Source organism: Uranotaenia lowii, chromosome 2, assembly GCF_029784155.1.
Source record: "Uranotaenia lowii strain MFRU-FL chromosome 2, ASM2978415v1, whole genome shotgun sequence".
Classification (NCBI taxonomy): Eukaryota; Metazoa; Arthropoda; class Insecta; order Diptera; family Culicidae; genus Uranotaenia; species Uranotaenia lowii.
The window spans coordinates 108,895,489-108,920,799 of NC_073692.1; the positions used below are offsets into that span (position 1 = coordinate 108,895,489).

At 40.9% G+C, this 25,311-nt stretch overlaps 1 protein-coding gene across 3 annotated transcripts in view; it reads left to right on the forward strand.

The window, feature by feature from the left end:
• The window catches only part of LOC129745661 (inactive serine protease scarface-like), a 194,886-nt gene that overhangs the window by 161,084 nt on the left and 8,491 nt on the right, over window positions 1-25,311 (forward strand). For 2 of the 3 annotated variants that reach the window (XM_055738919.1, XM_055738922.1), the window contains exons 5-6: window positions 23,518-24,789; window positions 24,867-25,021. In XM_055738919.1, coding sequence (XP_055594894.1) covers window positions 23,518-24,789; window positions 24,867-25,021 — 1,427 coding nt within the window. The remainder of the gene's footprint in view (window positions 1-23,517; window positions 24,790-24,866; window positions 25,022-25,311) is intronic. The other variant, XM_055738921.1, reaches the window with a different exon arrangement.

The following is a 25,311-nucleotide window of genomic DNA, read 5'->3' on the forward strand; positions in this document are numbered from 1 at the left end:
TTTAATTTAAACATAAGTTAATTTTAATATTTGGTCTGTATGGCAGCAGTCAAAGACTTAAATAAATTAATAAATAAATAAATATTTAAGGGTGTTCGGATTAAAAAGTGGTCAACTAAAATTGTGTGTGAATCGATTTTAATTTATCAATTATAATAATTTATCATTAAATTTTTTAAATCTATTCCATTTTTATTTATTTAAAGAGTATTTTAACCTCAGTCGTCATTCACCCTCTTATTTTTCAAATCAATGTATCTGACGCCTGCCATCAAATTTTTTAGTCACCTTATCTACTTTCTACGCCGCAGACCGCCAGTTTCATTTGAACTGCTTTTCGCTGCTAACAGTTTTTTGGGATTTCTCAAGGTTCTACTTAACTATCGCCCAAAATTTTCGATTGGGCGAAGTTCTGGTGTGTTGGAAGGGTTTTTATCTCTGGGCACAACCTGAATGTTGTTAGTAGCATACCACTCCATAAATAGCCTTTTTCCGTAATGGCAGGATGCCAAAACAGCATAGACAAGTCACGTTTCTTCAGGAAAGGCAGCAACGCTTTTGAAGACACTCTACCATTTAAATTTCCTGTTTGCCGGTCCTGGTTGCAACGAAAATGTCGCTTTTTAAGCCACAGGTTGGCAAACGAGATATTTATTGGCAAACTTTGATAGTTCAATGTGCTTGAAAATGTCTGCCATCTTTTCCCTTCCGGTTGCTGTGTAAAACTCTTGTCCAAGAAGCTGTCTCAATTGGTCCATTACAACGCAATCCAACTGTGTCAATAACGTCGTATACAGCTTCCAAGATCTTATTTTTTGCCGTAAGGCTTTACTTATCGTTTTGATTTGGAGTTACTATCTTCTTGTAGGTCGATAGTCTGGATCGTTTTTTAAGCTTCATGCATGGTTTTATACAACTTTTTTGTGACATCTTGAACGAAGAGGTTAGGGTTTGAAAAATATTAAAAGTAGATTTTCTAGGTCTAAATTAACGCTCAAAATTGGTTTTAAACTTGTTGTTTACTTTCAATGAAAATTGGCCGTTTTAAAAAATTAATGCATTCTTCAGCACATTACGATTGGCACGTTATAACGCGCTCATGGGCCTTGATAAAACATACCCAAATAAGCATATCTTAGCGAGTTCAGTATCATTTTTAACATGAAAATCATAGTTCAGATTCTCCTCAATCTATGTGTCAGAAAAAATTGTCTTTTTCATTTTTCTGCTTAATGACACCTTATTGAAAATGTTTTGAGATTTAGATCGAAATGAAGAAAAACCTAAATTGTGAAATTTTCACGACACAGGGGTATTTGTAAGAAAAATTTGTACTTGCCTTAGCCAATCACAACATTTAAAACAAATTGGTAATATTTGCAGGCTTAAAATATATCAGTTTCTTCAAAACACGAGTGGCGCGTATAAGCCACATGGGGCGTTATATAAACTTTCCCCCTACACACCTTAAAATGAGGGGTGTTCAGATTTTTTATACCAATTATTAGAAAAAACGTGACGAATTTTAGTTGACCACTTGTTGATCCGAACACCCTTTTGAAGAGAAGATTGGCATAAACGCTAGCTGAAATTTTTCCCCTTTTTTTATGAATAATGTAAATTAATATTATAATTATAGCGATATGCCATAAGCTTAAATAAGAAACTCTCTGTAATTATTTTAATATAAGATATTTCAAATTGACATACACTTAAGCATGATCGTTATAAAAGGCTGTTTTCAGTTTTCGAAAATGAACTCTTAACTGAACTCTTAAAAATTATATCAGATCACTATTTTTCAGCTCCGCAGATAAGTTCTTAATGATGCCTTTTCTCTTTCAATGCAAAAATATCTCTATGCCTGCAAATCTCGCAATAAATAATTATTTCAATAATCTTCAACCTTAAAAGCGTAGTTTGGATAAATTGTTTGACAATACGTTTTAAGTGTATCAGTAGCATAAAAAATATGCATAAGGTTAGGAAGCGTGGCAGATCAGACGGGTAGACGAAGTTAACGAAATTCTAGACCCAGGTATGAAATTCATCTAAATAGTATAAATTTCTCCATTTATCCTATGAGGATCGATTGAGTTTTCAAAAAATTCACATTCTAAAATAAGAAGAACAATTTCGCCACATACGAAACTCTACATATTCATCATATAAAAATCGGCGAGGACTTAATTTTTTTTTAAAGTGTTAAGGTGTTTCTAAAAAACAATTAGGAAGAAAATTCTTATTAGAAAAAAAGAATACGAATTTTGAGTCCAAAAAAATAAATAGAATAAGAAATTATACAACGAAATTTGAAATCATTACTTTTAAATGATATCGCAAAAATATTAATTAAAAAATCAAATATCGAATAAAAATATATTTTCATTGATTTCTTTTCCTTTTTTTTTGGTTAACTGGTAGAAATTAATTTTTTTTTTGTTCTAAAAACATCTTTTTTTTTATTTTTCAATACCAATTTTGTTTCTCTCATGCCCGAATGCCTAAAAAAAGTATTTGCTGAAATACACCCCATTTTCTTTTATGACTTTTGGCACCGATTTGAATCGGACTATAAATTGGCCTGTCCTTCATCATTGGAGGAAAGTTGAAAGCCCTCATCAACTTCAACGCGGGCGGGTCGTAAACTGTGTTATTTTTTATCTTTCGTTCCCTCCATTCACATGTTTGACATGTGCCCAGTTGTCAGTTTAGCTCTTTTACTAATTAAGATCGATTAATCACACCCGCTCTCCAAGGGGAAAATTGACGTCGCTTCACACCTTTCTGGATAGTTGAGTTCTTTTTTTTCTGATCAACTGTGCTGCTTCATCATCGTCACAAAACTTGAATCAAAGTCTGTCATAAAACTGACCACCACGAAAACGAAAATCCCATTTCGGGTGTCAAGTTTGGGAATTAAAGTTTGCTTTGCAGTTTTTTTTTTATTTCTGGGTTTGCTTCAATATGGTCATTTCAAAGTTGCTGCTGGAACGAATAGGAAAAATTTACATACAGATATGTGCAAAAGGATTGCCAACCGAGCCGATTCATTGACTATTTTGCTTTCTCGAGTCTTAAGCAGCTACCAGGCAGTTGATAGACTCCATGACCAGTTTTTTGATGAGTTAATTGAGTTTTTTGTTCGAAATTTGTGCTACATCGAAACCGATAAGATTGGATTACTTTCGTTTTGAGCTCAGATAACAAGATCGAGCCGAGTGTGACTCGAATAAGGAGATTAAATGTGTTCAGATTATCCTGTCACATGGTGAGCCTCTATGTGGTATGAGGCTTTGAAAGTGAAACTTTCAACAAGTTTCGATAAAAGCTTGTTCGTTTAAAAAAAGGCTTCTTGAAGACACGTGCTTTGCTTAATAAAAATGTATGATGATTAGTCATTTTATAACGTCATAAATTATTGAATTTGACGCATGCAATCAATCGCAAAATATCTGTCAATTTAACTGCCAACTTCAAAATCGCATCCTCTTCACTGTTAAAATATACAGCTCAAAATTAAGCTGAAAGTTGCAACTTCATAAGCAATGCACTTTTCTGGTATGTCATAAAACCGCTGAAAGAATCTTGTCTCGTAATAAAGTTGAACATTCTGTCAATGTTAGCTGTCCCTCAAATCAATCCAATAAATGCCACCCAATGAGCAACACATAAAAAAAAACATCCCGCCAGCTTATCAAGATCAAACGGCCAGATGTTGACGTTGATAATGATTTAGATGCACCTGGGGGGCTGTTGTTAAGTAGCCGATTTGTGGGGTGTCATCTCCATTCACTCCCCCAACCAACCCATTATGATTCGCGCATAAGTGAGTAGCCTGGGGTTGGCCACATGGCTAGAAACAATTTGTTGAGCATCGCTTTTCTTTGACAGGACGCGTCGGCTGACCATCGACAGCCATATAAAATGCAAATTGAATTCATAAATGCCTAGTTGGAATGTAGTTACTGGCTTGCGCATCCAAACATCATGCATATCGGCATTATGGTAGCCATCTAAGGGTTTGAGGCTGGTGTAATTAAAATTCTAGCCAATCTTCACTGCAATTAGCACCTTGTGACAAATCATAAGCTAGCCATGGTAGGCTGCTTAGAATCTTTAAATACTTGACTCCTAGCATTGATTTGTGACTTCAAATGATGGGATTCTTAGGAGAACAACTTAGACTTTCAATTCAATATTTTAGCGAGTTGCCTTCAAGTTGTTTAACTACGCTATCGAGCATCTTAAAAGCTGTCAAAAACGCCATAAACCTAACATACTATATCAGCAGATAATCCGACTTGATTATGACACCTTCCAATGGAACATGAGCCAATCAATGGTATAAGCAGCAATGTGTCGAAACTTGAATAAAATGCTTCTTAGCTTTCTACATAGGAAGTTTTAACAGCCTCCTTAACGTTTGACTGTTGCCCGTGATTTGAGGTAATATAAAACTCGTCCTTCACATAAATTCAGCACACATGCAGTTTGAGTTTCGATATCACGATATTGATCAGTTTTGTGTATAGACTTTAGTGCGAAGCTATTCCAAAACAAATATTTTAAGGTGCCCGAAAACAACCTTGGGTTACGATTTTAAACCTTTGAGGCTGAATTTGTTTCTTGGACCAACTAAAAGCACCGTGCCAAATTGCAGTTCATTTAGTTTGTACGGGCTTGAAATTTTAGCACAAATCGTTTTTCATTAGTTGGATACCCAGGTGGTAAATCCTGGTTACGAATTGCATTCCACGATACGGCGCGCCACAGTGTTTCCACATTTAGCTACTCAATGGGACGACTCATGATAAACTCCACGTATACATCCTACACCCTCTCAATCTACGTGGGGCTGCAAACCTCAGTTCCCACATCGAACTGTCGTTCTTTTTTTCTTAAGGTGTGAAGTCATCTCGAGCTAGAGAGCACTACGGCATACTCAATACGAATTCACTTCTCTCAGCAACAACTTCAATTCTCGACGACTTAGGCCCGATTATCCTTTAAATGACTCAAGATTCGACCTCTCCTTGTGTTGAGTTGTGATCAACACTTTCGCGAAGCTTCGGAACGCAAATCGAGTCTGGAGCCCCGACACTTCTGATAACTCTTCTGTTTGACACCTCTTCTCTTTGTGTTGACTTGAAGTCCACATCGGGTCTGCGAATCGGGTCTAAGAGATCTTGAAGCGCAACTCGAGTTTGCAATAGGCCCTTTTTCATGAGTTGATCAACCAGATTGTAAATCCTTTTTACGGATTGTATTCCACGACACGGCGAGCCATCGCGACCCCCCAGTTTGATACTCTGGGTTCATGGGTGCAATTGATACAATGCTACAAGTAATATTGTACCCCCTACGCCATAAAGTCCACCTGGGGCCACTTGACCTTTGTTCCCACCTCGAACACACTTTATCTTTAGCGGTGGGAGGTCGTTTCGCGCTAAAGCGCTCCAATCAATACTCGTTTCCGGAACCACAATCAGCAATGACTTCATTTCAACACGACAACTGCTCCTCCAGGTCCACATTTAGCGCAACTACTAACTTAGCGAATCTAGTCCAGGATGTCCAGAAACACAAAGCGAGTTGTCGACGATACTTTCTCTGGTCGCACACGCGAGGCAAGGCTCCCTGAACCACGTATAAAACTCAAACTCCTTCGAACTCTCTAGTGTTGACTTAACTCACAACTCAGCGCAACACCCAATTTGCAAGTCGGGGCGTCACTTCCAAAAGGGCAAATCGAGCTGTAGACCGCCCTCATCAGGTCGCACTAGCGATTCGGGCGCATTAGTTCCCGAAACGCGTGTCGAACCCTGACACTTCCGGCATAACACGGTGCCTCATCTGACACCTCTTGTGTCTGACATATCTCTAAGTGTTGACGCGACATAATGTCACCACTTTGCACATCTACTCATTTAGGAGGTCCCGAAACGCAAAACGAGTTAGCGATCGCACTCCCTCTGATCACATCCGCAGTTCAGGGACATGACCCCCGAACGCGTGTTGGACCCTCACCCTCACACCCGAGTACTGGTACCTGAATACCCGAGTGTACCACGCGGATTTGGCAGACCCATCGACGGCCTCTAGTGGGTTTAGTGATAGTTCTCTACATGTGCCGTACATGTGCAATTGCCGGATTTGCAGACACGTTTTCGCCCTGGACCACGAGGAAGTGGAACTACGAGCCCAAAGCAACGCTTCATGATATACTCCACGTATACATCCTACACCCTTAAATCCACGTGAGGCTGCAGACCTCAGTTTCCAAATAAAACTGGTGGTAAGGTGTGAAGTCATCTCGCGCTAGTGCGGTCCACGGAATATTCAATACGAATGCACTTCTCTCAGCAACAACCTCAACTCTCCCCGACTAAAGGCCCGATTACTTCTCGAATGACTCATTAGAACTCTCCTCGCAAATCGAGCCATCAATCGCACTTCCTCTGATCGCGCCCACGACTCCCCGAAACACGTCTGGAACCCATACACCTGTGATACCTCTTCTTTTTATTAGTTGATCACCCAGGTGGTAAATCCTTTTTACGTCCTCCCAGTTTGCTACTCTGGATCCATGGGTATAATTGGTGACTTATGATACTATGTACCCCTACACCATAAAGTGGACCTGTGGCCATTGGTCCTTATTCTCATCCGGACCTGTGACGAAGGTCGCCCGTGGTGGGAGACCATATTCGCGCCAAGCGCTTCACGGCAATACTCGTTTTCGTTCTACACCAGCAAAGCTCTTCCCCTCTATGATTCACGACTCACTAGTCATTCACCGCTACTCGTGACTCGAAGCTCACCTTCGGTCTCTAGTCACAATTCGAGACGTTGACGAAACGCCTCTACTCGTGTCTTGAGACACTTTTTCATTCTGCCGTTTTGACCTAATTCGAAACGAGACTATACCTCGTGTCTCCTCTTGTCTGGAAATCCCTCTTTTTTTCCATCTCTTGACTCAATTCGAGACGAGAACTCGGCTCTCCTCGTGTCTGCATACTTTCCACCAGCAGGTGCACGGCCAATTATCTTGGCCGTCACACGTCACACTTGGTACAGTCAGCTTGCCGGCAGCCTGAGTTCCGAGTGTGGCCCAAACGGGGTGTTTTTTTTTGTTACCCAGGTGGTAGATAAATTTAAAGAAGGAATTTTACGAATCGATCCCAATGCACGTCGAATATCCCCAGAACTTATCTGGGTTCATGGAACCAATGAGTAGAATCGTTATATACTCATCCGTATACACATACGCCCTAAACACCACCAAGGACCATTTCCCAAACCGGTAACTGCCCTAAGGCAATATTTCGGAAGGGGTCTAAAAATTCACGCATGTGCGCTACTCATGCAAAACTCGCTTAGAAGTTCATATTTAAATTAAATATCATCTGGACCGGCCGAGGTCATCTTCACGTCGTGGTCCGATCGGCTACGCTGATTGTTTAGCGTAGTTCATTTGATAGCTTCGGACTCATTAAGCTTAGTAAAATTCAGTTACGTTATCCTACGTCGATCGCAATTTGTCTCCATCTCTTTTGCAGAGCAGTCATTATCCGGGCGAGCCTATCGCTGACTGCATGCCATATGTTGATGTCATCACACATCTTCTGCAACATGTTGTCCGCTGTCGTGTCTAGTCCGCAGGCGGCCAATATGTTGGCTCATTTCTCTTCAAATGTTGGACAATAGAATACCACGTGTTCGGGTGTCTCGTCCACCTCACCTCATGTTTGTTTTATTAGTTGTTAACCCCGGTGGTAAAGCCCGGTTTACGGATTGTATTCCAAGGTACGGCGAGCCACCGCGTCCCCCCAATTTGCTACTCGGGGTCCATGGGTACAATGGGAAGACTCATGATATACTCCGTGTATACCCCCTACTCCCTAAACTCCACCTGGGGTCGCAGATCTTGTTCCTACCTCGAACTGTTTAACACACTATACTTCAATAGTGGAAGGTCTATTCGCGCTAGTGCGCTCCAAGGCAATACTCATTAACGAGACCACTTTCAGCAAAACCTCTTATTCTTACGACTCGACGCCTGAACTCTCCTCTAACGACTTGAGAACCAACATCTCCTCGTAATGGCTCGAGATTCCCACACAAACCTCTACTCTTCGCGACTCGATGCCTGATCTCTCCTCTAACGACTCGAGATCCGATCCCTCTTCGCAAAGACTCGAGGTTTACCTCTCCTTTGCACGATTCAAGGCCCGATCTCTCTTCTAACGACTTAAGATCTGACCTCTCCCCGTAATGACTTGAGTTGACCACTTATATCCCTTATTTTGTTGATTTAGGGGCAGATCCCATATCATAAAGGGTTGACCACACAAACCTCTCTGCCTGGAGTTTCGAGGCCTGATCTCTCTTCACATCACCTCATGTTAGCCAGACCGGTGAGGCCACATGTCCGAAACTGTGGTGATACTTCATGAAGCATCCATGACCAGTGAGGAATTGCGTCATGAAGAAATCCACTTTACCATGCTTTTTCCCCATCCACTCCTTGATATTAGGGATCAAACGATGGATCCACCTTCCTCTTGGTGAGCTGTCCCACAGCAGCTGCCAGTTGGAGCTATCTCTGGCTCGTGTTCTCACGTTTTGCGTGCCTCTATTTTCGTAGCAATAGGAGCCTTCCACCAACAAAACCAAGATTGGCATGACTCCCGTCATAACGCATGCAGCCTCCGACGAAACGGTGCGGTATGCACTGATGACCCGCAAATTCATCGGCCTTCGTACACTGCTCAGCTTCTGCTGGTTACACTGGATATTAATACTAGATTTCCAGGCCGCCCCTCCATAGGTTTGACGAAACCACACTCGAAATTATCCTCCGCTGACTACTTCGGATCCCCGAGTTTTTCACCATTGTTCTCGTGAGTGCAGCCGTTGCTGTTGCCGCCTTCTTGTTCACATACTCAACGTGGCTTTTAAAGCTGAGCCGGTCGTCAATCATCACATCCAAATATTTAAGCTCGCGCTTTGATTCAATAGTGCATGATCCAACTTTAATCCTGCCTGACGTGGTGTGACTGGGTGCCTTGGTACCAGTGCTCAGTTGCAACTAGAAGGAGGGGTCGTCACGTGTATCGGGAAGTCGCGAACCCGGCATGTGGGGCTACCAAAAAATGTTCGCACGGGTGTCGATCGCTTTGCTTTTTTTGAAGGCCCCGATTAGCGGATATGATTGGCACACGACGGGCAGAGAAGAGAACCTTCTGCCGGAAACATTTGGAGTCAAGACCTCAAGTCTTATGAGGAGAGGTCGGGTCTCAGACTGAGTCTCTACGCTGGACTTGTGCTTATGTCTGACACAATTTTTGCCCGAAACCTTATGTGTCGTATTTTACCTGGATACTAGTATTTCGTATCAGATGCATCACTTCTTCCCAGCGGATTTGACGAGGATCTGTCAACGGCATCTAGTGGGCTTGGTGGTAATTTTTTAGCTGTATATCTATAATCGTCGGATTTAAAGACACGTTTCCACTCTAGACCATGGGGAGGTAGAACCACTGACCACACTGACTGGACACTCGATTTCTATTTGTGGCTTCTCGAAAAATTAATGTCGATACCAGAGGCGCTTCGGTCGATGTTGTAGCCCGGCTGGAAAATTAAACCAAACATTTGATAAATATCGATCAGTTCAGACCACTAGAACGAACTGAACAGGTTGGAGTCCATGCTATTTAGTCAAATTTTTATGATCGAATTGCTACCGCGCAATGTAGACGATAGGAGGTTTTTAGACAAAATTTGAACGAAATTTTGTTCTAAGTGTCATGTCAGTGTGGTCAGTGGTAGAACTGCATTCTAGCGGAATCTGGTTTTTGTATGGGTGTATGAAGAAATTGTTCTACAGATGGAAAGAGTTAAGATTTACCGGTTTGGAGCTGTTGCCACACTTTTTTTTTGACTGGCCCGACATAGGGGTATGTCCCGGAAGAAAAAAATTGGCTGAAACCGTTTCTTCACAGTAAACCAATATTTATTACTGAACTCCGTAATTTTTTTTTACTGAAATCCTAACAAGTGTAACTCGGTAATTTGGTTTTTTTATGGCAGAAAAATGACAGCAGTCAAATATTGAACACCGTTTTGGATGAAAAATTACCGAAACTCGACTGAAATCATCTGTCATGATATTGACAGTCAATGTGACAGCTCATTGTATTAGCGAACAATCCGGTAGTGTTTACCGAAATGCCTATATTTATAACCGAAAGGTCGGTAATGTTCAACCGGAAACCTCGATACTCGGTAACACATAACGAACAACCGGTAAAGTTTACCAAAAAACCTGTTATAATTACTGAAATACTTTTTATAATTACCGAAATACCTGTTATTATCACTGAGATATCTGTAACTTTTACCGAAATACCATAACTTTTTTTACTGAAAAGCTGTAAAAGTTTGGTAATATTTACCGAACAACCGGTCCCTAGCTGAAATAATTACCGAAACATTTGTAAATATAATCAAAATTCCGAAAATGTTTACCGAAAAACTGTTAAAGTTTCGGTTGTTTTCACCGAACTATCGGTATTTGTTAGGATATTGCTGCCTTTGATTTTGATAAAAAAAATGTGTTTTAAAAGAATTTGTTACTTCAGCGGAAATAAGACGATTTTCTTACCATTAAAAAAAAATTAACATGAAAATGCTAATGCTTTTGGCCATTTTTTAATTTTATTTTATTAACCTTGATCTTCATGCATTTTGGCCAAAGTCTACTTCTGCGCCGCCATTTTTCGACACACGGCTGCCTAATAAGTTGTTTCTCTAAATTTGAGCCTCCTCTCAGGCAGATGATCTACAGATCCATGGCATCGGCGGAAGCTCAAAGCCTTCACTAGACCGTATTTTGTCCCACAATACGCAGTTTTTCGTCGCTTATTACCAAGCCGTACCTCCGCCATCTGTAAAAGATGGAAATATTTTGTTGAAAACAAAATTTAAAAAAAATTATAATTAACTACTTACCATGTAAAATGTAATGCTACGTTGATTACTATGCCGACAATCGCAAGTAATTTAGAATTGACGCCAATCGAATTATTATATGTTTTTTTCGCAAGGAAGAAATGCTCCTTTGAAGACTCGGTCAGTTACGAAAAAAGAAAGCACAAATTATCAACTCGTTTCAGCCGCTCCAAATTACAACGTTCCATCGGGGGAATAAAAAAAGATATATTGCACCAATAAGAAGGAAACTCTTGTCCTGCTCACTCCATGCCAGACAAATTTTTGACAATTTTTTTTTTGTTGTCAGGTATTTTTTTAACGGGATTTTTAGCCTCTATGATGATGTATTTCTACACAGCATTTTTTTTTTGCTGGAAACCAGAAAAATTTTGCTGGTTTTAGTCCCGCAATTAAAACTGCTGGAAAATCAATAATCCAAACTCCTGGAAACCAGTTTTTTCTTTAGACATAACCGGCTGTATTTTGTATCAAATTTATATTTCAATTCAAAATTAGATTTTGAATACTGACTGTGCATATAATAAGCAATAAAAACATTTTATCCCATTTTTCAATAAGGGATATATTAATTTCCATGAACACGATTTTATTTCAATATTCTAACACCGGCTCTGAGGTGGCAGCTTTGTGCCAAAGTGGTGATTATTTGCCTCCTGTAAAAATAGTTTTGATTTTAGTATCTTTTATGGAATTTCTACCTGTCCAATAAAAACTCACCCTTGACTTGATATCTGGTTGCTAGGATATAGAGGAAAAAAATATACATATATTAATCTAACCATAATTCGTAAAACAGAGTACCACCTTGCTTCAGCGTACGGAAAAAAACACACTCCAATTTGACAACTCGATTTCTGATTTTCCAGCAAACTAGATCAATTGCTGGAAAGTCCAACAATTTGAAAACCGATTGCTGATTTTTTAGCAAAAATGACAAGAACACAACCGAAAGCTGAAAAATCCAGCAAAAAGAAAACCGATTTCTGGTTTCCATCAAAAATTGAGATTGCTGAACGATTCCAGCAGTTTTTTTTGCTGGAAATCGAGACAAAATTTACTGTGTAAACATGTTGTCAGCTATCATTCCCAGCTTTTTCGGTAGTTTTAACCGAGTGACTAACAGTTTGGTGTTTTTTAACAAACAAATGAGCGATCTTCGGTAACTCAAGAATCATTTAACGAAGTTCGGTAGAAAAAAGTCGTCATATAAATAAATCATCGAAATTTTTCAAATTACAGAATCACCGAACTCGGCGATTTCAGTTGGCCTGCGAGAAGAACTTATTTCAAATTTCATCTCATTTGGTAAACTATAGAGGTCGATCAAATTTGACATAATTTGTACTACCTAAACTACAAACTCCAAAATCTAAAATCTAAGCTAAACTGGCTGGAAGATTCAAATTCTACACTCAAGTAGTTAGAGTTAGATTTATGCTTCTTATGCTTTTATCAGAAGAGGAGTAAAGGCATTTGAAGTGAATTTATGATTAATGTATAATGATTGCAAATCCTTTCCACCTGAATAAGGATGGGACTCCCATACAAAATCAACGTAAAATTCGACACAAATTAAACAATTTTGAATTGATTTTGATCCAAATTGGTACACAACAAAATTTTAAATATTAATAAGCACAGTTTGTTCCACTGGAAGAAATGATTAATTTTTTAAACGGAGAATACTCATAAAGAATCTTGCAATTTTAAACACAAACAGTGCTTAACATAACGTTTGAAACTGGACAAAACTAGATCAAAATTATAAGTAATTTGTCAAGTAAGGTGCGAATGTAAGACAATAAAATATGAGGTTAGTCAAACAACTTTCAGTTATTACTTGTTATAACCACTTTTATAAGGATGCAACAACGTGAAATATATTTTTGTCTTAAAAATGAACGATGATAATAATGGGCAAATCTTCTAATGTGTATAATGGGTTGAAACGATGCGCATTAGAGTTCTTTTTTTAATCGTGACTTTTTCATTGGATTAATGGAAGAGTGAAGATTACCGGGTCAGTTGGTGAAATTTCGAGTTTCTATAAACGCTGATAAATTTGGAAACCCAATCGTATTTATGTGATAAAAACCCTTATTCCCAAAAAAAATTAATTCTTAATGTCTTAAATTAGCATGAATTTCAGATTTCTTTCCGTACACATCCGAACCGGGCAAATGAAGGTAATTTTTCCAAAACTCCTACCCAAATCCGGGCATCTAAATTTCAATTTCTCAGCACAAAACCGAAAGCTCAGTAAATTAGGAAAAAAAATTATCACGAATCGAGAAAAAAGCAAAAAAAAAGAAAATCGAAGTAATAACATTGTAAATTTTTAATTCAAAACTCGGGAAGATCATCTTTGATTGAACTTTGTTTAGAAAAGCATTATCTTAAAAACAATTATGAAAAAAGTAATAAATATTGAATGTAAGCTTCATTACCATTTTCACAGGTCAATGGCAAAAAACGTACTCCAAGTTGTATTCCCTTAAATTCCGCCCAAAATTTCGCCAGTGTACAAACGTCTCAATTAGGGAAGGTGTCACACGGGACGCCCAAATGATCGTATCGTATCGTATAAATTTGTTTACCGTTTACCACGGATCAGGTGCCGGAACGAATTGAATCGGTCTCTCTGATTGCCCGGCCTGGATATTGCCATGCCGAAACACAATTTACCACAGCGATCGACAAGCCGCGATCAAGCCGCTTGCTACCGGTTTTACGCACCATCGTCATCGGACAGTTCCATGCGTAAAGCAGATCATCTACGAACTGACCACCGTTTAGCGTGACCCAAACGCGTATTTGACAACCTAATTTAGTGCGTGTACGTACGCTTTGAATAGGACAAACGATCCTATTTTCAACCTTTCCAATTTTTGTTTGGACAGAAATTGAATCGTTTCCCCTGACAAAATTTGTGTACCATATCTCACAAAACCCAACAATAAACATCAACTTGAGCAGCTATTTGTTATATGCCACATGTTCGTCACGACTGGAAGTCGATAAGTTTTGATCTTACCTCAGTGAATTCGCAAGAAATTCAAAGAGGGTCGTTACCTGCTTCTCTAAATGAAATTCGAACTCTCCACGAGTTGACTGGAGCCAAAAATGGGCGATTTTCGCACAACCCAAAACGGCTTAACCAAATATTTACAGCCCCATTATTTGCTTTGAAATGCTCCGCCAACTTTTGCTACCGCTTGTTAACCTTAATTTCAGGAACCGATGATCGATTCATCTCATCTTTGCGATTCCGGTAGTGATTTTTTTTTGAGAAATCCATTTATGGATTGCTAGATGACTCTTTTTCTGGATCCGGTTTTGGAATTCAGTCGATCATCTCGAATATTTTGGAGTTCAAATAAGGTTAACATACCTTTGCGAGGGTTACACCAAATGCAAAGTAGGCTTTAAAAATATTTGCAAACTGTCGCCGCCACGCAGCAGCCTGTTTTCATTAGCCGAAACAAAAACAGTGCCATACGAATGGTGTCAGGTTTAAAAGTCAATCAAGGTGCCAACCAATCTATGGAGAGCCTTCGTTGATTGGTGATACTGGACCACAGACAGAATCGAATCCATACAAGCGCTAAACAGCATCAGCAAGTGGCTAGAGCTGCTTATAGCTGGTTTATAACCTCTAAATTAGCAGGCTAACAACTATTTGATTTTTGTGTCCCCCCAATGTTTTCGGTAGGACATCAGCTTTTTGGAAGTCTCGTGCCACCGCGAGAAAAACACATGTACCTACCTACTACGACGACGACGTGTATGTCTCCAAGCTCCAGTCAGTAATAATGCGGTCAGCGTGAGGCCACGTTACGTAAAACCATGTCCAATAGCTCGTGCCAAATTTTGTAGAGGTCGCCTAAGTCATTTGGTGTGGGACAGCATGCATTATTGGCTTGAATCTTGTCTGCTGCCACCAACGAGTGGAATCCTCCAGTATGTCCTGTTTTTTTTTTCAAAATTTCGCTGCCCAGCTTGGGCCTGTGTGGTTGGAATGGAACTTGTTTGGCATGCAGTTTTCTTATCTGGGTTAGGGTCAGCTAGGAAAGCATCGATCGATGAGATGTCAATGGCTTCTGGCGCGTTCGGCAGAGGTGGCAAAATGGAATCAAACATTGACGATGATGATGGTCCTACTGGTTACATGCATCGGAGACGAGATCTTAAGCCACAGCGTATTCGTTTTTTCCTATAGCATCTTACGGTAAGGACTAGAATGAGTTTAAGTCAAGGTTAATACCAAATTTTTAGAACAATTATCCATACACATAAAACAGGAGACAAGAAAATATAAACTGATAACATAGGTAATCATATTTATTTTCATCAAGTCTTGTGAAAAGGTCAGATTCCAACAGGGATTGATATACCGGATTATCCATCCGTCATATTGCCACCACTTCCCTAATGATTTTCTATCTGTTATCTGTTCAACTGGCAACAATGCTAGTGAACACTACGAACTCTCTCTTCGTCGATTGTAGAACAAAACAGGGTTGTCAACTGTTTTTAGAAAAAGTCTGGGAGATTTTCAAAAAATGTCTGGATTTTTAAAGAAATGTCTGTATAGCTCACCAACTTTTCAAAGGGGTGACCTTTTTTTTTGGTTGCTGGATCTTAATGTTGTAGCCACGAATCGTTTGTTCCTGTCCTTCCAGTTACGTGTTCCATCTTACTCGCAATTTAACATACATCTTCGAAGCTTGTGCCACTATTAATAGCTTTCAAACACTTCTGAATTTAATATTCCTAATTTCTTATCAATTCCATTACAACATGCACATTTTGATATTTCGTAGTTTTTTAAAACAATTTATGTCCTGACCTAAAAGTCTGGAATTGTCTGGAAGATATGCCAAAAGTCTGGAAGTCTGGAAACCTGAAAAAATGTCTGGCAGAAGTTCAAAAGTCTGGAAGATCCAGAAAAAACCTGGAAAGTTGACATTACTGGAACAGTATCGAATTGACGCTTTCTCTCACTTGCGATTCTCTATTACTGTTCAAATCTGCCACGCGGTTCGTCAGTCAAGAACAACCGCCGCGGTGTAAACATCGATCGTTCGGCCGTCGCGAGTAAGCTTCAACATAAAGTAATGTTAATCACCATGGTGACCTCAATTCACTTCATTTATTTATTTATTTATTTATTGATGTCTTTGACTGGGTTGACATACAGACCATAAGTATTAACGTGATCTTAAATTAGGTAATAAAGTTGACTTAAAATTAGGCTACATCACGAATCAAATATTTAAATTTTTCTTTGGATACATTGAAGTCAAACAAATAAGAAACATCATTAAACACTGGGCAGCATCGTTGTAGTGGATGATTTTGGCCGAATACTGTTCTGCTTCTTGGTAACCAGAAAAGAGTCTGGTAACGAAGTTGTCGAGCTGGAGCGTGTAGGTTCAAAGAGCAAAGCAGTTGCGGACAATCGATAGCATTCGTAATAATATCATAGACGAACATTCGTTGTAGATAAATTTTCCTTTGACTCAGCGCCGTCAATGATAATAGACCACATCTATCGGAGTACGGTGGCAATAGAACGGGATCTCGCCAAGGCAGATGACGCAATGCGAAACGGAGAAATCTTTTCTGGACCTTCTCAATTCTTTCTATGTGAACGGCATGATACGGTGTCCCAACTGGTGCGGCTTATTCCAAGACACTGCGTACGAGTGAGCAGAACACAGTCTTTAGAGCATAAGGGTCTTTGAAACTCGAAGTATTTCGGCGAAGGAATCCGAACAAAGCGAAAGCCTTTGCTGTTGTTGTTGCCATATGCTGAGCGAAAGAGAGCTTTTGATGGAATGTTACTCCAAGATCTTTTATCACGGTTGTTCTTTCTAATGTAGTGTCGCGGAACGAGTAGTCGAAGGCAACTGAAGCTCTGGTTCTGAAAAAGCTTATACATTTACACTTATCGGCATTCACTTTCATTCCATTTGTTTCACACCAGAGCAATAACTTTTCTATATCCTCTTGAAGCGCTGCACAATCCACAATTGAGTCTATTACTCTGTAGAATTTCAGGTCATCAACATACAGAAGCTTTGATGACTTAAGACAGGTTGCCAAGTCATTTACAAAAAGTACAAAGATAAGCGGGCCTAAATGACTTCCTTGTGGGACTCCAGACGGCATGTTGAACACCGAGGAATGTGTTCCACGGATGTTTATGAATCCTTGGCGATTTATCAGGTTCTAGTGCAGCCATCTGGTTGCCCGTGTAGGAAAACCATAGCGCTCTAGTTTCATCACAGCAATGCTGTGGGGTACTGTGTCGAAGGCTTTGGCGAAGTCAATGTATACTGAATCCACTTGCACTTTTTTATCAGTTGCGGTGTGTAATTCATTGACATAGCACATCAGGTTTGTCATAGTCGATCTTTTCTTAACGAAACCGTGCTGGAATTCGGTAATTATCGGAATAGCTGCAGAATAAAACCTATCATATATCAAAACTTCAAGAACTTTGGAAAAGCAGCAAAGAATTCTAGAGTTTGTTTTGATTAGGTCGTATGAGCCACCTGACATGTTTCGAGAAAATCGCTGTTCAAGTTTTGTAACATATTTTCAATTCTAGAATTTAAAATCTCGCTATGAATTATCTGAAAATTTGATATGCTTTGTTTAAATAGATGAGGAATAAGCTTTTGTATGCGATATTGGTATTAATTCAGCTCTTCGAGTGAACAAGCACTTGCGACCTTTTGCCTTACTTGTTTGGTACAAACGTCGTTTTGCTTCATGACAAATTTCATCTGTAAACTTGATATCTGGTGTTTTGTACTTCTTCAATTCCTGCTCACTTGGCCTAGAACTAAAGTTCTAATATGTTAAGACTCTTCTGAAGAGTTGCGCAATTATTGGCATTTGATTTGAAGGATTTTTTCATGTTGCAATTTGCCAAACACTTTCAAAATCAAAACAAATAAAAGAGGACTAACGTTTTATTCTTTGTAAGATACTCAGGATCTCCGCGGGTGATATGCACTCTACAGAATTGTACGGCGATTGTGAAGCGGGCCCTGTAAAGTGTCTACCTCCACTCTAGTGAAATAAGCTGCTATAGCAGCCGGGAACCGGTGCTGCGAGAGACTGCCCATCCTGTTTCTGTTCAACTGGAAGTTGCTGGTTACTATCTGTGACTCTGAGAGCCTTTGGAGAAGTGCAGGAGTTTATCCAAAGCGTTCAGTTATGTATGTTGGGCTGCCACTATGGCGAAAAATAAGAAACTCAGAATTTAAAAGCAAAAATAGCACTTATTGTACTTACCTGGTAACAAACTGCACTTATTTATTCCATCGAAATAGCTTAAACTATTGTCACCAAAGATTTACTTTATAATTATTAGCCATTTCATCACTTAGTATCGCGTTTTCTGCAAAAATGCAAAAGGTCACAAGAACCGAAACACCGAACTGGTTTTCACGTCTTTTGTTTTGCACGATAATCCAAAGCAGCGCAAAAAGTCGTTAAAACCAAATTGCACACGAAAATGAAAAACTCATCATACGCCCTAAAATCAAATCATTGTGTAAAAGTTATTTAATGATAAAATGAAACCAATTTTTTAACAAAGATAAAATACATGTTAAGCAATCGTTTGCAGCAAATAACTCAATTTTGTTTATTTTGGTTCATACGACCTAATCAAAACAAACTCTAGAATGATATTGGTCGGTAGTTCTCAAGAGGGTGAGCGTTTCCAGACTTATGAATTGGAGATATTGCAGCCATTTTCCAAAGGCTTGCATACCGAGCGGTGTGGCAAGAGAAGCAGCGAGTTTTGTTGGCAACGACGATGGAATTCCATCTGGACCGGGCCCTTTCGACGGGTCTAGGTTACTTAAAACATTGAAAATTTCTAGGGCAGTTAAATGCAGTTAAATTCAGATTAAGGGTGATCACAAATACATCCTCAGATCATGAGCTCGACAAAACAAATTGTAATGCAGTTTCCACCACACCTTATGTTGGTATAACGTGGCTAGTTGAAATTCCTCAAACAGAATACCGCCACAACAAAAAGCTTGTACACCCTCCATGGGGATCACTAGTTTTAGTAGACGAAAAGAACGCCGCGCAGGCGGCAAAGAAGCCGTGCCGGAATAAGGACGTAGGCATCCTGACGGACAATTCTGAGCTGATAAAAATGTGGAATCAGCACTTCGCTGAACACCTGAACAACGCACATGCAGGAAACCAAGGCAGTGGAGGAAGGTTCATCGCCGGCGTAGCCAACGACGTATAGAAGCCACTCTCAACGATGAGTGATGTAAGGAAAGCCGCTTGTCAGCTGCATAGCAACAAATCGGCTGGCAAGGATGGCACCGCAGCTGAACTCATCAAAATGGGCCCGGACAAGTTGGCCAATTGCCTACACCGGTTGATGGTCCGGATTTGTGACACAGAACAGCTACCGGAGGAGTGGAAGTAGGGGGTAATATACCCCATCTACAAGAAAGGCGACAAATTGGACTGTGAGAACTACCGAGCTACTACTGCCCTCAATGCCGCCTTCAAAGTGTTGTTCCGAATCCTACTTCGCCGCCTAACAAAGATTTGTGGAAAATCATCAGGCCGGCTTCATAAAGGGACGGCCTAAAGCGGACCAGATCTTCACACTACCACAAATCCTCCAATAATACCATGCAAAATCATGGACGAGAGCGGCTTTTACGGGAAGCTGACCAGACTGATTAAGGCAACGATGGATGGAATGCATTGCTGTGTGGGGATTTCGGGTAAATTGTCAAGTTCATACGAAACGCGCAGGGGACTCCGACAAGGCGATGGTCTATCCCGCATAATGTTCAACGTGGCACTAGAAAGTGTCATCCGACGAGCTGTGGGCGAAATTCGCACTCGTGGGCGGGGCACGATTTTCAACAGATCCAGTCAACTTATCTGCTTTGCGGGCGACATTGACATAGTCGGAAAATCATCTGCGGCGGTGAAGGAGATCCACCGTCAACTGGCATATGGATCCGAGACTGATCGTACGCTTGTCCAGTAATAACAAAGTCCCGATTGACGGCGGAAGTCGTGCCTATAGGATTCCACAAGAAACTACGGTCGAAAAGGCTTAGCCCTCGCACAAAGTGTAATCTGTACAAGACGCTCATGAGACCTGTTTTCCTTTATGGGCACGAGACGTGGATATTGCTCGAGAGAACCTGCTCACTATCGGAGGACATGTTGCGAGAATGCCAGACAACTGTCCTGTAAAACAGGTGTTCGCTGCGAATCCGGCGGAAGCGAGACGAGCAGGGCGCAACGATATTGTAAGCGTCAGATAACACTTCCATCAAGGTTATAGTGACTGGTCGCGAGTAAATGTAGTTTTCAAATATCGCAGTGAGCGACTATGATGGGTGAGGGTTTTCCCCAAATAATGCAGCCTTCAAGGCCGACGACAGCGCAACACACCACCGGTATGCTGCCAGGAAGCTTCAAAATGTCGCAACCAGAGGGCCATCCATGAAAACCCGCGCTGCTTGGTAACGACCCCGATCGGTAGCGATGCCCTACAAGCTAACGAAGGAGCGATCGTGTTCGTAACAACGAGAGAGGAATGACCTGAACTCTTAGTTCAAGGCCGGTCAAAGGCGACTACCTGGTACTGGCTTACTTCCAAAAGCACTACAAAACTGAGAAGTACAAAGTGCACGACACATCCAGTGCACAAAAGCCAGCTAGGTGTAAAAGCCGGACACCATGTAAGCCATTAGACACCGAACGGCCAGTTTTGTTCTCGCTGAAATACGGAACACTAATGCCTGATTCTTAAACAGGACTCCTAAGTATTGGCCAAAATCAATCATTTGGCGGGACAAAAGCCAACCTTTGTCCCTGATCCTTGGTCCCTGAATCAGCCTTGATTTGGTCACGATCACCACGGATGGCCGGATACCATCCGGGTGATATTTTTTAAGGCTGTGGTCGATTCCGAATTACGCACCTTCGGATCGACCAATCAAGCTCTCCAACCAGTTCCTCCGTCCTCATAGCCGAGATTCCCGGCAAGAACATCCCGTTTTCCGGTTGGTATTGGCCGACACAGCAGTTGGTTGGCAGCAGCAGTGTCGCCCTCCAAAGCTCCGCCATCTTCAAAATCGAAAACCAGGGCATGGCCAGTAGGCACCTTAACCATGTTGTTGAAGTGAACAATCAATTTGGTATTTGCAATAAAAATTCGAGAAGGGCATATTTTGGGGATTCCTGAGGTTCGAAAGTTCAAACTCCCTGCAATTTCCTCTGGTTTAGCGAACCGCCCTGAGGTCAAATAGAAGGAGTCCCTGTAACGCCGGTGGGGTGGTAGGTTTTAAACTTACAATATCAATTTTAAAATGCTTGTTTTTATGAGCGAATAAAAAACCAATTGATCATTCAAAGAATGACTTTCTTCTCGAACAAGGCAATAAATAGTATTTATTAAATATGTTAAAAGTGTTTGGTACAACTTATAATCAAGCCCAACACAAGATGCCAAAATAAGTACCCTGGATTCAGTACTCATTTTAAGTGTTGCTATTGAATATCAGTGTGGTACCACAATGCACACCGTGGCAAGTCAATGTAATCATATAGGGATAGTCTGAACCGCTAAATGAACTTTTCAGGTGCAGAGAACTCATACGACCCTATATGTAAAGATGCTGTTTCAGACAAGAAAGGAAAGGGTTATTCGATTTGATGGGAAATTCTACTTGACAGATAGGATTCATGAATAAAGAAATATAATGTTCACAAATAAACAAATTAAATGGAAAGAGTTCACTAATATTTTGTGATGATGCTGACAACCGTGGGGGATAAAGGAACCTATTGCCACTTCAGATTTTGAAAAAAAAAAACGAGGCATAACTCCTTTGAAATTCCTGGACAGCGGTCTGAAGTGCTTTTAGAATTGTCCGGGAAGTAGATTTGGGGTTTTCTCGTTAAGTATTTCGTTCTTTTTTTTCAATACATTCCATTCATCTGTTGTTGTTCTAGCGGCCACATTATTGATCTACTTATAAATTTTTTACAATCGATCAACAAATTCAATCTTGGAGTATGATTCTATCTGATACGTATTCCATCAAAGTATCGCCGGTATCAACACATCTAAATACCCAAGAATTATTCAACAAAAATCAAGTAGAGAAACACTAGAAATTTTTATCCACCCAAACACATCAGAAGAATTGAAATTGTATTTCAGTAGTACTTCACGATTATTTTGATGAAATTTAAAAAATCGTTTTTGAACGCAAAATATTAAAACAAATCAATTTGAATTTTTTGTTTGGTTTTCCAAGAAACTGAATAAGCCCGGGCTTGCGAAAATGCGGTAATTCAATTTGAAACATACAAATTTCATGTCAAAGTTTTAAATTTGTGTGACATTTCACTATCATGAAGTACTATAAAAAATTCAATATTAGAAAGAGCAAAAAAAGGGTACTTAGCTTTGAATTCAAGAAATGTAGTAACCGAAGATCATTTTTCCTTCTTCTCCAGCACAAAGAGTCCACAAATCTAGGGACCTGGTTGGGTTCACCCCCTCGAAGCAAAACAGCCCAAACATCGGAAACCTGGGTCACCTTGGCCACACCGCAACAAATTCGACTGCAATTTCCGTAGCAGCAACCAATACAATCGAAACTTCAAAAATTTGCCATGTTTTGAACCAACTTCAATAATTTTCAAGGAGAGCAAAAACTTTTCGCGTCTTGACACCGAATGCTTCTATAAAAAGTCTGTCGATTTTTATCCCAAATTCATATTCAATATAGAGTTAGGCTAAATATCAATTTCTTCTTTTGTCACCTTTGTTGCATACAAACTTTCGTGCAGCATATTCCTATTTATTTGTTTTTCGCATTATTTTTTATTATTCCCCCCCTCGCGGTGTTCCAACTCCGAGTGACTATAGAAGAATTTGTTCCGGCTTTATAAATCAAAAGCAAAACACTCCGAGCGTATTCGTGTTAAAATCAAAAGCTAACCTATGATTAATCACTTTCATCGAGTCATAAAAAAACTCGTTTCTCCCTGAAAACTAATCCAGAACTTTTATTACAAATAGAATCAAGGTATCTCAGAAAGGAAAAAATAAACAAGACAAATTTGTTCCGACGCGATGTCATTTGAATAAATTATGATAATCACCCAACGTTGCCCAAAGGGCAATCGAGGGTTCTACTACTCTGGTTCCGGGATCAAACCTGAAGAGGACAGCTAATAACATTGCCTATGGTTCAATGGGACAGGTTTTTTTGTTCTTTGCTTCTTGAGGTGAAATTTACTTTTAGATTTTTGATTAGTCTTTAATGCGGGATAGTTTGACATTTACTATTTTTAGATTTGAATCGAATGGTGAATGAATTTTTATAAAGAGACAATTTCAATGACTTATTCGCAATCAACTGTTCAATCGTTTAAAACGTATCTTTGATGTTTATCTCGTTGCAGAGCGGCGTTTGCTACTCCCCCGATGTATGCTGCAAGACCCAGGGCCAGATCGCTGACTCTACCATTTTGACCGACGAGGGATACGTTGTTCGGGTACCTGAGAATCAATACCTTCCACCAGAAGGCCAAAATTCAAACAATAACTTTCAAACTGCACCACCACCAAGACCACCAACTACACCAAGCCCACCACCACCAACCACCACACAACGATACATTCCACCACCCACTACACCACAATACATTCCACCATCCACTACACAACGTTACGTGCCCCCGCCAACCACGCAGCGTTACGTGCAGCAAACCACCACTCAGCGATATTTCCCACCACCTCCGACCACGCGCCCTCCATTCACCGGAAATGAGTACATTCCACCAAGGGAAGAAATTCCAGCCCCATCAAACACCGACCCTAATGCTGTCAGACCCCCACAGGATGAAAACCCCAGCCCAGCTAACGATACTCCGGTTGTGATCCGTCCGAATCCACCACGCCCATCTCCGCCAGGTGGCGATGCTCCACCACCACTACCCCCAGTAGGATGCTCTGCGGCCATGAACTGTACCGAACGCCAATTCTGCTCATCCACCGGAGTCATCTCGAAGACGCCAGTCAACCTTACCCCTGAACAGGAACTCTACCGTGTGCCGGTTACCGATTGCCGCAATCCCGAAAAGGGCTTCACCGGAGTGTGCTGTCGCGATCCAGACTACGTCGATCCTTGGCCAGTAGGCATGCTCGGTCTGTACAACCCGGAAATCTTACCTTTCGATGATGGATCCTACAAACCCAATGGAAATGGAGGAAACGGAAACGCCGTCGCCGCAGGAAACACCAACGGAGCTGCTCGTAACGAAGCCATCCAAGCATCTCAGAGTCGGATCACCACGGCCCAAACCTACGGACCAAATCAACTGACCAGTTCCGGTACTCAGACACGGTTCACTCAATCGAAGACACAATACAGCAGCAGTGGAACCACTCAGTTGGGTAACTCACAATTCGGAACAGGTGCCACACGATCCCAGTACACGACGAGCGGCGCTACTCAACCCCAATACAACAACGGCGTTACGGCCGCTGCTTCCAGCCAGTCGACAACGGCCATCCGTAGGCAACAGACCACAAGCGTAGGAACGACCAGCATCAACGGAGGCAACGGAGACAAACGGTTCACACCTTCGGGACTTCAGTTCGTCAACAGCGGCAACACCCAGTTCAAACCGTTCCAGAAGCAAACTGCTGGCCAGTGCGCCCCCAGGAACTACGTAGGCTTTAGAATCATTGATTTCTTTTTCTAGGTCGTTCGGGGGATTCAGTAAATGGGGTTTTTATTTCATTTCAGAACACTCAACCACGAGGCGCCGGACAATGGGATACCGGATTCGGTGAGTTCCCCTGGATGGCGATGGTGATCCTGGAATCGAACAAGACCCTGCTGTGCGGTGGTGCCATCATTTCCGAGAATACTGTTGTGACCGCCGCTAACTGTGTGAATGGGTAAGATCTGGGGGGAAGGTCAGCTTTGTGAGCATTATTTATGAGTTGAGATTTTCGGACCCTCTGGGATATCTTTTGTTCATAACCTCCAATTTTCACGTCGGCAGCTTTAAAATTCTTCACGAGCGAACATCAAGTATCTTGCAACAACATTTCAGCGTTCGTAACTAGTAGAATTGGGCAGATTTGCTCCTCTAATCGGTAATAAGTCTCAAATTATCTGTGTGATTTCGTCGGTTACAGGGCGCTACGAGTGTTCGTCGCAGAACAAACATTCGTAGCATCCAGAG